Source organism: Xenopus laevis, chromosome 4S, assembly GCF_017654675.1.
Source record: "Xenopus laevis strain J_2021 chromosome 4S, Xenopus_laevis_v10.1, whole genome shotgun sequence".
NCBI classification, from domain to species: Eukaryota; Metazoa; Chordata; class Amphibia; order Anura; family Pipidae; genus Xenopus; species Xenopus laevis.
The window spans coordinates 62,152,306-62,164,912 of NC_054378.1; the positions used below are offsets into that span (position 1 = coordinate 62,152,306).

The window sequence follows — 12,607 nt, forward strand, 5'->3', positions numbered from 1 at the left end:
AAATGTCCATTGACTTGAATACATTTGGGGATTTTTTTTTGCTGTTTCACAAATTTGCAGCGCAGCAAAACCAGATTCAGAGAATCAGAATAGCCCATCACTAGTTACTATTGCTCATGTTTGTAAATGCTCATAATTGCATAGCTGGTGTCACTTTCAAGATTCTTTTTTTTTAAGCTCAACCCCAATAATTTTGAGATCTGAGATAAACCTACAATAATTGGTTGTGCAATTCCAATTATTACTCTCTTTGGTTATTTCCAAAAAAAAGTAAATGCAAATATAAAGAGAATGAGACCCAGCATAAACTATTATAATTAACATTTACTTTAACAAACTAGCTCATAAAAGTTGATTTATGAAAGTGTCCATGCCATAGGAACAGTGCTCTACTCCTGGGCAAAAGCCGTATGTTTTATCAAGAGGAGTCATTACTGTAAACTGGGCCACAATCTGGCTAAATGTAGCAGCATTGCCAAAATCAAAGAGCTCACATCTGGCATTCAGCAAATTGTTTGTTGTTATAATAAAGGAGTACAAAGAACGTCACGCTCAATTGACTGAATGGATAAATTGCTGTTTGAAGCAGGTTTAGAAAAACACCTTTTGCTGTAAAATAAACATAATATATAAATGCATAATAATATAATATTTTTAATATATAAAAATGCAATAAATGTAATACACATGTAAAAATAAAAAATAATACTTTTTGAACTGATTAGTTTTACTGGTTTTAACACATTTGGTGCAGAAATGGTTAGAATTAATTGTTTTTAATTTATAAAGAACGCAGTGGTATTTTGCTCTTATGCTTATCAAGGTGAAAGATTCCAGGGGATACTTTAATTGTGTACATTGTAACCATAGTTGTTTAGAAACCACAGACTCGTGTAAAAGAAAAGTACTATCAACGATCCTTTCAGGTGCAGATGTAGTTATGCACAGCAGCAGGTTTCTCGACTAGTGACGGGGGAATCTGAGCAGTTTCGCTTTGTGGGATAATTCTCCAATTTACCATGAAATTCACGAAACGGCGAAAAATTTTGGAAAGGGAATTGAAGTCGATGGGCGTCAAAATAATTTTGACAAACGTATTCGGAGCTCATTGAACATTGATCAGTGATGTATTTAAGTTGAAACATTGGAAATGTGCAGTACAAGAAGTCAGCATAGACAGCAGGTATCAAGGGTTTCAATTACTACTTAATAATGTCTCTGGAGGTCCCTTTAATGAATATAATGAATACATAGGATACCTACCTGACTTGTACTCAAGGGAAATACACATCTGCTGTGTGGTTCTAACAGGGAAGCAGACCAAAATGTGACAATGTGATATACACACAAATGTATGCAATTATGTTTTCTATATACTGTAAGTGAACCTTCTGAACATTCTCAACTTCTGCTGAGCATTTGGCATTCTGATCAGTTCTTTGTAGGAGATAATTAAAGTAACCTGTTGCTATGCACTGTGATTTCAAAATCCTTAGCAAGCCATCGCATAACAGATAAACTAGCTATGGCCTGCTAAAATTCTATAATACAAATCACTGTTAAAAAACAAACAAACAAAAAAGAAACAGGTGCTTCCCACTGACTGTACTTTACAATAGTTAATCCTACCCCCAGACACTTAGCATTCATTTATGCTAACAGAATGGCTTTTACCGGAAAACAAGGAGTTATATCCACAAAGCAAAACCTTAGGATTTAGATCTTTTCATACCAAATATTTTCTTTTCACCAAAACAATATTGAGCAGTTCAGTAAATTCAGGGCTGTATTTATAATATCAGATACGGAAGAAAGACTCTTTAAAATTCCCATAGGCTTTTAAAGATCTCTATTACTATGCAAATATCTATGCACTGAATATTTAAGCTTGAGTATTGTTGAAAGGATGCAGAGACTATCAATGCCACAATAAAAGCCCAGGTCTGAATTTTTGTTCTGCATTTTACTGTATTTAAACGTCTCTCAGTTTAAATAACTCTCAAAACGATTGTTATGTTTTATTGCACAAATAAAAGATCAACCAGTTTAGGTAAAATATTAACTTTCCTCACAATTCCATTGCATGTTCTGTAGTCACTATTGCTTCACTAGATAACATATATAACCATACATGTGAAAAAGTATATACTGTGCATATTTTATAAATCACTTTTTTTCTCACTCCAAACGCATTGACAATGGCCATTTGTTCTTTTACTTTTGTCTTGTCGACTTTTTATGCAAATGCATTAAAGTCAATGGGACAGATTTACTAAAGGGCAAAGTGGCCGTCGCTAGCGGAAATTTACCAGAAATCTCATCCGCAGGGACATCGGCAATTTATTAACAGGCAACAATTTGCTAACGAAAGAGACTGTCACTAGCTCATTCACCACCTTAGACCAGGCAAACCGATAAGATGAAGCTACATCCTCCTCAATCTTATGTCAGTGACATCATATCCTGTACACCAAAGTCATAAAAGTTGTAAAAAAACACTGGCGTTTTTTTCATTTTCTAACATGGGATTGCCTTCAAAACTCCTAACTATTAAAGATTTTTGCGTTAACATTTTTTCCCCCAACCATTTGAGGGGCATGCCACATTTGTTTTAGGGTGGGTTCATGCCTACGGCATTAGAGGATCTCTTTTGTCTTTATTTTGCTTCCTTGGACATCTGTAATAAAAAGTGGCCACTTCAAGCATTTGCACCAACATCTCTGATAAAGACATCTATATGACCTATATGTACTCACCCTATTCAAATTGACGTAAACGTAAGAGTACTAACGAAGTTTCACTAGTCAGAAATGAATGCTAGCCAAAGATCGCTGTGAAATGCTCAAGCTGACAAATTCACGCTAGCGAAACTTCACTAGGGTTTGGCTACAGAGACACAATTTCACATTATAGTGAATTAGTGTAGTGGTAATGAATTTACACCTGGCAAAGTGGCGCAAAGTGTGATGGAGCATTTGGTGGTGAAAATTCGCCCTTCAGTGAATTTGCCCCAATGGGTTTTTTCTAGTGGTGACTTTTTTTGCTGCAGTTTCGCAAAAAAAATCTCAGATGGTGAAATGCATAATTTTTCAATGAAGCCATGCCTGCCCACTCATCACTCATCACTATTTACCTCCCCTGATTTTAAGCTGCCCCTCATTTTACATATTTTTGTGATCCCAGCTATACATTATGCATAATAGATTTCCCTGATTTCACAGATTTTATAATAAAATTTCAGATCCCCGGAAAAATATAAAATGGGGCTTCTACTGTTGATTATAACTATTGCTTTTTTAGTTTTTACTGCTTTGCCCATCAGTTAATTGCCTACAAAGCAAAGATTGACACTGCTAAATGGACTGATTGCAATCATGGCTGGAGCAACACTACTAATTTTGTTAAATCGTTAGCAAAGGGTTTTCAACTATAATTAACTGCTACCCCTAATGACAGCATGAAGATTCTATTTATAAATAGTATTTCTAGCCAAAAGGCAATATCACATAGGTGAAAAACTAAACATTATTATTTGATTGCCAGTACCTAAAATGATTTACCTTTAAATCCAAAGAAACCACAGACTCACCTCTGAGACCAGAATGAGTATGCCCTGGAATTCAAAGCATACTCTAACTCAAAGCGAGTACGAAGTGCAGCAACATGGCTTCGACCAGGACTGCCACGGCCTAATAGACAGTCCGAAGAGGCAGATGGGGACAGTGAACCACTGCTGTTACTAGATGCTGGAGACATCAGCTGCAATTAGAAAGAAATTTGTTGTCTCTGTAGGTCATTAGTGTTGTAGTATTGGGTGCAGAATGCAGGTGTTGGTAACTTTCCAATTCCTTTTATACTGCTCTTTAAATAGGTTTTTATGAGCCTGAGTTTAATTTGGAATAACTCTTCCAGTGAGGCTGTACAATTAATTTGGAAAAAAATAGAGAACTATGTTTTTTTCTAAAACTTCCGAAATCTGACAGAAGGTTCATTAAAACTGCCTCCTAAATGGCCTCCACATGGAGCAATGGTCTTGTAGTTCAGCCACAAAAATGTTCAACAGGTGTTTGGTCTACTTTAAAAAAAAGTCTGCTAGAGATGAACGTAACTACAGTTGTCTTAAATGTAATTTATGTTTTCACAGTCTTAATATAGCAAAGTACATTTAGTACACATTTAGACCTTTAAAGCATACTGTTTGTCAAGAAAGGCATTTAGCAAATGAAATTGCTTCGACATTTTTCTAGTGCCCTATTTCAACAAATATTCATTGACTGCCAATTTCAGGTAGAAAGGAATCCTATCCATAATGTTATTTCAGCAAGGCAAATAATCTTTATGGAAGGCTCTTCCAACACCGATAATAAATGTGAAAAACGAGAGAACTAAAGAACTGAAAATTATATAGAAACACTATAAGAAATGAATATGGTCACAAAAAGTTACAAATAATTCCATACCACCTAATATGCCTGGGAGCTCTTACAACGCTCCTTAATTTAACATCATTGGCTTCATTGTTGCCAAACTTCATGATACAAAGGACTATTCATTTTTATGGCTAAGCATCATTCACCTGTTCAAACTCAGGGACATTGTGCCACGAGTGTTATAAATTATACTTTCTTGCAATAACGTATCTTGATGTATCTGTCGATCACCTAAATTTTTCTGACAGGCATTTTTTTTGTCTTTTAGAGTCTAGAGCATACAGTTTTGCTGCAAGGACTGTGGTTATGAATAATGTATTTCATGTAAGATTTAAACATATTCTTCTTAAATCTGCAGTTTAAACTATTACAGAACTTTTTTCGGCTAGCGTTTTACTTTGCATTTATCAAAATTATACTTTTTAAATGAAAATACAAAACAAACAATGAAACAAACAAAATACTGCTATTTAAAAGGTTAGTTTGCCCATGATTATATTGTGCTTTTTACACTCAAAATGTTATAGTGACATAGATTTATTGTGTCTTCTTGCGCATGCAATGAGAAATCTTGAGGAGCTGCCCCTGCTTCAGAGAATATAATCATAATGTCCAGTTCTGCTGACCACACCCCCCGTGACATTATACTTTGGCCCTTGGCTGAGGCTATGCTTTGTCTAGCTCCTTCTAATGATATTATAAGACAAAGAAGCACATGGAAAGTAGCAGGAACATTCAATCCAAACACCTAAAGGTAAAAAATAGTGTTTTGAAAGATAGAAGTACATGATGGGCTGGGTGCAAAAATACTATAATTGCTACTATTTGCTACTACTGATGACAAAGATTGCTGTCACTGTCCACCAGTACAGATTAAGTAAACGTGCTAGGAATGGCATTATTAAACTAGTTCATGTGACATATTGATCAGCCCCCATAGACTTGCTTTAAAATCACATACAATCACTTGTGCCAGATGTGTTTCTTTTTTCAATACCAGTTAATGAGGAACTGTGAAAAAGAATAGGCTTGCTCACCACTCTTATGGGAATTAATTTGCATTGTGCATTATTATGTATGTGCCTTAGCTTAGATGGATTATAGTTATTAGAGATATTTTAAAGCAATATGACAGCATCCCTTTAAAATTAATATATATTGTTACTTGTATCTAAAGAAAATTCAAAATAAGTTACCTCTATGTTGCTGAGACACTCTTCTAGCTTTGACACAACCTCAGAAAATTCTGGCCGTCCCTGCAGACAAAATAACATGTATAAAACTATATCAATGCATGTTAATTCATATAATAATGTTTCTTATAATGATAATTAAAGTTATAAGGTACTATAAGTGGTAAATCAGGCCAATACAATAAGATATTCACACTGGAGTAAAATATTGCTATAAAAATCTTTTATAAATCATTGAGATTATATTTGATGTTTTTGTACAAGTATCTCAACTGATCTAGTGGATCTAGTGATCAGCAGGAGAAATCAGTGCAAGGAAAGATCTCTAATATCCCCCTTTACAAGTGAAATCAGGGTAGTTAGTAGAGCAACCAGAGGCTCCATCAAGGAGGGTTAATACCCTGCTGTGCCACCCATCAGCATTAAGACTCAAACAGTTAAACTCAGGAATAGTGATGGGCGAATTTATTCACCAGGCACGAATTTGCGTCGAATTTGCGCAATTGAAAGTTTCGCTGGTGAAAGTTCGCCATCGTCAAAAAAAAATTGTCGCCGGCGTCCAAAACGAGACACCGGTGCCGTTTTGCGATTTATTCGCCCATCACTACTCAGAAATAGCAAATTCCTGGAATAACGTGAGTGTCCTTCTAGTGCAAGAAACTTTAGACACTTTCATCCACTTGATGTTGCACAGACATAATATTTGCAAGTGATTGAATATTTCACCATCTGTTAAGTAACACCAAAGAGAGTTTGAGATCCAGCAAATACAAGTTCTCTTTGTTCCAATGATAACTAGTATCCTTGTGTTTATTAACTCAGACATTACTCCAAAAGCAGGTTTGGCTCTAGTATTTTGGCTCAAATGTACTTGTAAATGTGCTTTATTTTTACATACACATCACATGTAATTGTATTCTGGGGAGGAGATATGCAATTAAAGTTGCAATTCACAATGTAATATTTTTTTTATTTGACTGTTGCGCACTTTTAAGAAGAGCTTGAAGGTGTTGTAATCTTTTGGTGTAATCTTTTTGGGGCCATCCCTGTCCTTACCTCCTGCCATAGGGTAAGTGCTTAGTAAAACCCCAATTACAGCTTGCCACTCAGTTTAGGGGGTGGTAGGGAGGATACTGATGTATTTCCATTCACCCATTCTGTCAAGTATTAGGTAGGGGGTGCTGCAGAGACTGAGAAGGTGAGTCCTTTAGGCAGGAAATGGCTGTGTCCACAGAACAGAAAGGGATAGGCAGGAACAGGGAGATGAGGGCGTAGTCGAACTGGAACAGGTGCAGAGAGAGAGAGAAAGAGAGAGAGAGAGAGAGAGAGAGAGAGAGAGAGAGAGAGAGAGAGTTGGGAAGGAACAAGATAGGGTAAAGCAAGATAAAACAAGATAGACAAGGACAGGCAGACCAAGGCAAGGAGGAATAACAAGGGGAAAGGGCAAGAGCTTGCACAACCTAGTTAGGAGCACTGTCGTAGTACTAGGAAGACAATGTAATGCTCCAGCAAGGAGTGTTCTAAGGGCTGGCCTTAAATAGGGCAGAGTCAGCCCTGATTGGCTGATTGCAACTAATCAGGTTGCAGCTGGGCTGGGGCTGCAGAGGACAATTAACACATAGCGAGCATCCCTACAGGCTGCTCACCTGGCCAAATGGTTAAGGTATTGAGCCAGAAACCCAAAGGTCCCTGGCTTGAATCCCGGCAATACCTGACACATTCCTTGTAAATACAATGCTGCTAAATGCAGTTAGCTCAGTATTCATGGGATGGTAGAAGGCAAAGTGCAAACAAATGTCAGACTGCAACCTTTTTTGCACTTTACAAAGAATATTATTATTGTAACTATTTATATTATTATTATACTATTATAGTGTAGTTGCATGAGTATACCGCCTCTTTTTTTTAAACCTTTTTTATCAAATGATACATATATGCCTTACAGACACTCTGAAAACTTTGCCCACTTAATGATTGAAGTGGATTTGGGAGTTTTGTGTAACAGCAGTAATTAATAAGGTGAGATGTTTCTTCAAAGATATTTACATCCCTTTCAATAAATATAATTTTTCTTTTGCAGCTGTTCCTAAAAAACAGGGGTAGATTTACTAAAGGGCGAAGTGGCAAACGATGGCAACAATTCAACAGGGACATCGGCAATTTATTAACGGGTGCAGGCGCCAATTCGCCAGTGAAAGAGATAGGCGCTAGTGCTCATTCGCACTTTATCAGCAGGCAACAATTCGCTCTGGCAATTGAAAGGTTTTTACTGAATGTTACCTCTTTCGCCAGCCTTTGCCAGCTCAGACCAGGCGAAGTGCAAAAGAGTACAAAGATCTTAATTTATTTTTTTGTAACTGGCTTTCTCAATACCTTTACTATCATATGGAACATTACACTACATCAGGTAACAATCTCTGCGCAATCTTTGAGGTACAACGGCTGTGGTGAATGTGGGGATCCCCTCCTGGAGGTCTGTTGCGCAAGGATTGTTACCTGATGTGGACTCTATATGGAGGCGCAGTGGAGATGCCATTAGACACTGTTGGTCGGGAATATTTTACGCTTCATTAACGCGGGTCATTTTGGGAGACGCTAATACCCCATTGAAATATAATATAAGGCGATGGCTTGTCCGCCATTCCCGCAGATCTGGACTTAATTATGACCAGTCCATTTACATATTATTAGGCTCTCTTTGTATGTCTGAACTACATTGCAGGCTTACCCCCAAAAAAACTCCAGATATTGTATTACACTTTTTTTAAGTATTACACTTTATTTTAAGTATACATGGACTGCAGGGGGTGCTTCACTTAACTGGTGAACTGCACATTTTACAGACCATGGGATGCACTAACAGTATGCACATGCAATAATTGTTTTGGACACCATCTAACTACATTTTGGGATTATTTTTGCATCATTGGAACATTCGGTTTAGTCCTCAGGGACACATGTTATCTTATACAATAGCTTATAACTGCTTTTTGAACTAGTGCATGTATTATACATTTATATCAAGGGATCCCTTTTCACATGCAGCGCTGCTTAATTTTAATTGGTTTTAACTAAGATATTGGCATAGTGTTGAATAAATATTGCCTTTTACTTTATTACATGTTCAGGTGTCATTTACTCCCAATTGAGCATATTGGAACCACATGGGCAGGGGGTTAAGTCCTAATTTTGTTGTGCATATAGATTTATTCATGTTGGTGGACACCCCAGCCCATCTGTTTCCATATATACTAGTATCATCGTGGATTGGTGTCTATACTTCACTTAATTTCATGTTTTATTTATTTGTATGTGTAAGAGATGATAAAGATGGGAAAGTAATGATTCAGAAAAATCTGCTCCATAATGAAACAAACTAGTACAGGGCTTCATATGATTTGATGTGGATGGTGTACTGTATAATCTCACAGTAAAACGTGTTTGTTCGATATAAATAACAGACAAATAAATAACTATTTTAAAAAATATTCCACTCTGTAATGAGCGCCAATACACAAATATTGCTGCATTTTTTTAAAGCCGGATCAGTGAGAGAACCATTCTAACATAACTAATGCCAGGTGAATATGGCTTCAGCATAAAATAATTGTATCCTTTTTTTCCAAGTTGATATGCCTGTAGATTTATTGTACCATACTGATAAATGTGCATGTTATTTCCACAGGGGAAATTTCTCTATTCTGCCTTATTACAGTACTTCTTATGTACAAACTTCAGAAAGTAAGTGAAGAGACATCAATAAACTGTTATGGTGGTACATTCAAAGAATTCCAGTGTGATCCCTGTCACTGACAAATCCACCTTCCAAACAACATGGTAAATTCCAGTTAAATAAACAGAGTGGGGCAAATTTTATGTTAATCATGGATTATCCAGGCATGGCAAAAACTTTTATAAAGCATGGCAAAGGCGCTGCACAGGTGGAATGGCATCCTTCAAACATGTCTTTTAGAGGGAAGAGTAAGGAGACACTAGAAAACATTAAAGGAAGTTACTTTATCTGTCTGGACTGTAGACTGATTCAACAGTGTCCTTCCAATGCACCTGGCTCAATGGGAAATGTTTTTGAAATTAATGAAGTAGAAGGCCTTACAAATATTGCTGCAGGGATTGCAAAAAATCCAAGACACTTTAGGTCCTCTGCACCCTGGGAAAGTGTGCACAGCACATTTTTACAAGAACTGTCAGAATGTAACAGAGGTAAGCTTTCTTTCCTCATATTCTCTAAGCTTGTATGTCACTTTTTGGATACCTAAATCCTTCTGTCAAGTGAACTTTGTAACCCCAGATCCAGTTTTATGCAAGTTTAGAAAGTTTTGCCTGCTACGCTGTAATTGAAGTAAGCCCCCTTTGCCCTTAGTTTGAATATGTTTGATTTACATATTAGTTTTTGCTTAAAAATATTCTCTAAAGTTTTGCAATTAAACGAACCTTATCTGACTTCAGCAATTAATGCCCACATAAATGCTTATCACATAATATTTCGTACATTCAGAACATGACAAAGTAATACAGTCTAATTAATAACATTATAGGTACATTGCGACAATAAAATACACTCCTCCTTTAAATAAAATGGGCATACGGGCACATGTACTACTGCATTAGGTTTATGATATGACCATATACAGTAGAATATAAATTTGTTATCTCATCAAATTTGTTGAAACATACAGTTGCTCTAAATTAAAAACCAACGCACAACACATCCCCCATCTATACATGATAATATATATTTTGCTTGTCTTATTGCTATACCAAGCAAACTCTTCAATGAAGTTATTTAAATATATATCTTCAAAGAAAGATTCATGTTTTTGTATACTCAAATAGCAACTGCCATTCTGCTTGAGTCAACAACGAAGATGTAGAAATAAACAATAAAGCTATATGACTTTTCCTTAATTCTAATGCTTTCTCTTAACTGATTTTTTAGTTCTCTGTATTTTTATAAGGAGTGGATTCTGTTAAATTGATTAAACTCTGTGCTGTGACAACACAAAATAACACAAAAGGCTAGACTAGGCTGGCTAGGATTGTTATAATTTAAATGTAAATGTACTTTATTTGGCCTGTATCAATTCTGAGTGGGGGGTTTTAAACTCAGTAAGACTGCTGAGCTCTAACACCCCAGTGCACAGAATGGCATTTGATGCCATAAAGCAGTCACACATGTTTTCCTAATGGGGCTTTGCTATCTCAGGACATCTATGGTGTTCTAAGATTTACAAAACATGGCAGCACTCCCAGGTCATTGAAAAGCCTTCAGTAACTTCTGGGCAGCCTAACTCATTTCAAAAGACAATACACTTTTTGTCCAAGCATGTGCTACATGTGTATTGGTCAATCAGGAGTGAGAACATCCTGTGGACAAGCATAGCTTTAATGGAAGTCATAGATGTTAAGATTTTTAGTGAGATCTGTGAAATTATTGTAAGGTTCTCGGGCACCGAATGATCATGCAGCTAACTACTTTTAATCTGACATTTGTCACGTTAAAAATTTTTCATCATTAACAGTGAAATGTATTCATTGTCCAATTGTTTGCAGGACCATCCAGGCAACTACCCCCAGTTCTCCTGGCTTCAGCTAGACTATATTGCTTGAAATTTAGTTGATGGACAAATCATAAATTTAAACAATCGTTTCAAGATAAACTTGGTCTTATGATAAGAAAAAGATCTTTTAAAAATCCTAATATCTATGGCCACCTATGATTCTCTGCGATTTATGCCACTGTTCACCCTGACAATTAATTGTAGCTTAGTGCTCCTTTAGAGGACCAGCAAAAGTTGTGTAGCAGACAAATGGTTGGCACAACAAGGCAAATTCGATCTCCCCTGCAATTATTTAGTAATTTAGAATGTTTATGGAGTCACCGCTGCATTTATTTAACCATTTACAATGTTTATGGCATTGTTGCTGGTGTTCAGTGTGAGAATGTCAACTAATCCTGATTCTTAAGTAGAAGTGTGCTGTGCCTATTGATATGAACCAAACCATGGTCAAGAGGTGACGGTAGCTACAGGGTTTCCCTGAAAGTGCTGTACTTGCAGACATAAACAAGCCTTATGATGTCATACTGGAGACAAATGGAGTCACTTACAACTTCAATTACAGCGAGCATAGTGCGATCTCTATCCACATATTCTTTTCTCCACTGTAGGTATTTTGTCACATTGTGGGCAAGTTCCTGAAAATCAACGACATTAATTTTTCCTGAAATAGCTGCACTGTTAAAAATTACAGAATGGTAGTTGCTATGAAATCAATGTCTCTTTACTGTTTATCTCTGCTTATTCATCAGGATGCTTATTTCTTAATTGGCTATTTTGATGTAAAATATTGACATTCTAGATCAGCTGTTTCTTTTAATATACAGGTTTTGTCGGCCAGACGTGTGACAAAAATCTTCAGTTCCCAAGTCTTTGATGTCTGAAAGTGAATACAGCCTAGTTCATGCTCCACATTTAAATGCCTGCAATTTGCTTCCAGGAAAAGAACAGATTGGGATAAGATCTCAGAAACAGAGCAGCCATGATACAAGTAGTTTAGTGACAAATAATTCTGTGGAAATGAAGATACATGCAGGAAAACCGCCACTGTGTACATATCAATCACAAAGGGGTGGTCACTGTTTTCTTTTGGGTGAGCGAATAAATACTTCTCCACAGCCCGACAACTCCCTTATCTGTAAATATTTGGACTGTGACAAATTAGAAGACCACAGAAGACAAATCACTGACAAACAGGCACAAAATGTAAAGTTTGAGGAACAGAAAATTCAAACGGATGACACCAAAGTAAATTGCTTTTTGAATGATGACAATATGCTGTTGTCAGCGAGAGTAAAAAGGATGAATGTACCAAGGACTTTTGGCTTCTATATACCAAACATCATGCATGATCCAAACACAGCACTAATTACTTCTGTTTTACATAAGGACCAATCCTTCAAAATAT

General features: G+C 36.5%; 1 protein-coding gene across 1 annotated transcript in view; it reads right to left on the minus strand.

The window, feature by feature from the left end:
- tnni3k.S (TNNI3 interacting kinase S homeolog) overlaps window positions 1–12,607 on the minus strand; it is a 117,780-nt gene that overhangs the window by 14,363 nt on the left and 90,810 nt on the right. The window contains exons 22-23 of the mRNA XM_041561330.1: window positions 5,627–5,686; window positions 3,590–3,759 (exon numbers count right to left, since the gene is read on the minus strand). Coding sequence (XP_041417264.1) covers window positions 3,590–3,759; window positions 5,627–5,686 — 230 coding nt within the window. The remainder of the gene's footprint in view (window positions 1–3,589; window positions 3,760–5,626; window positions 5,687–12,607) is intronic.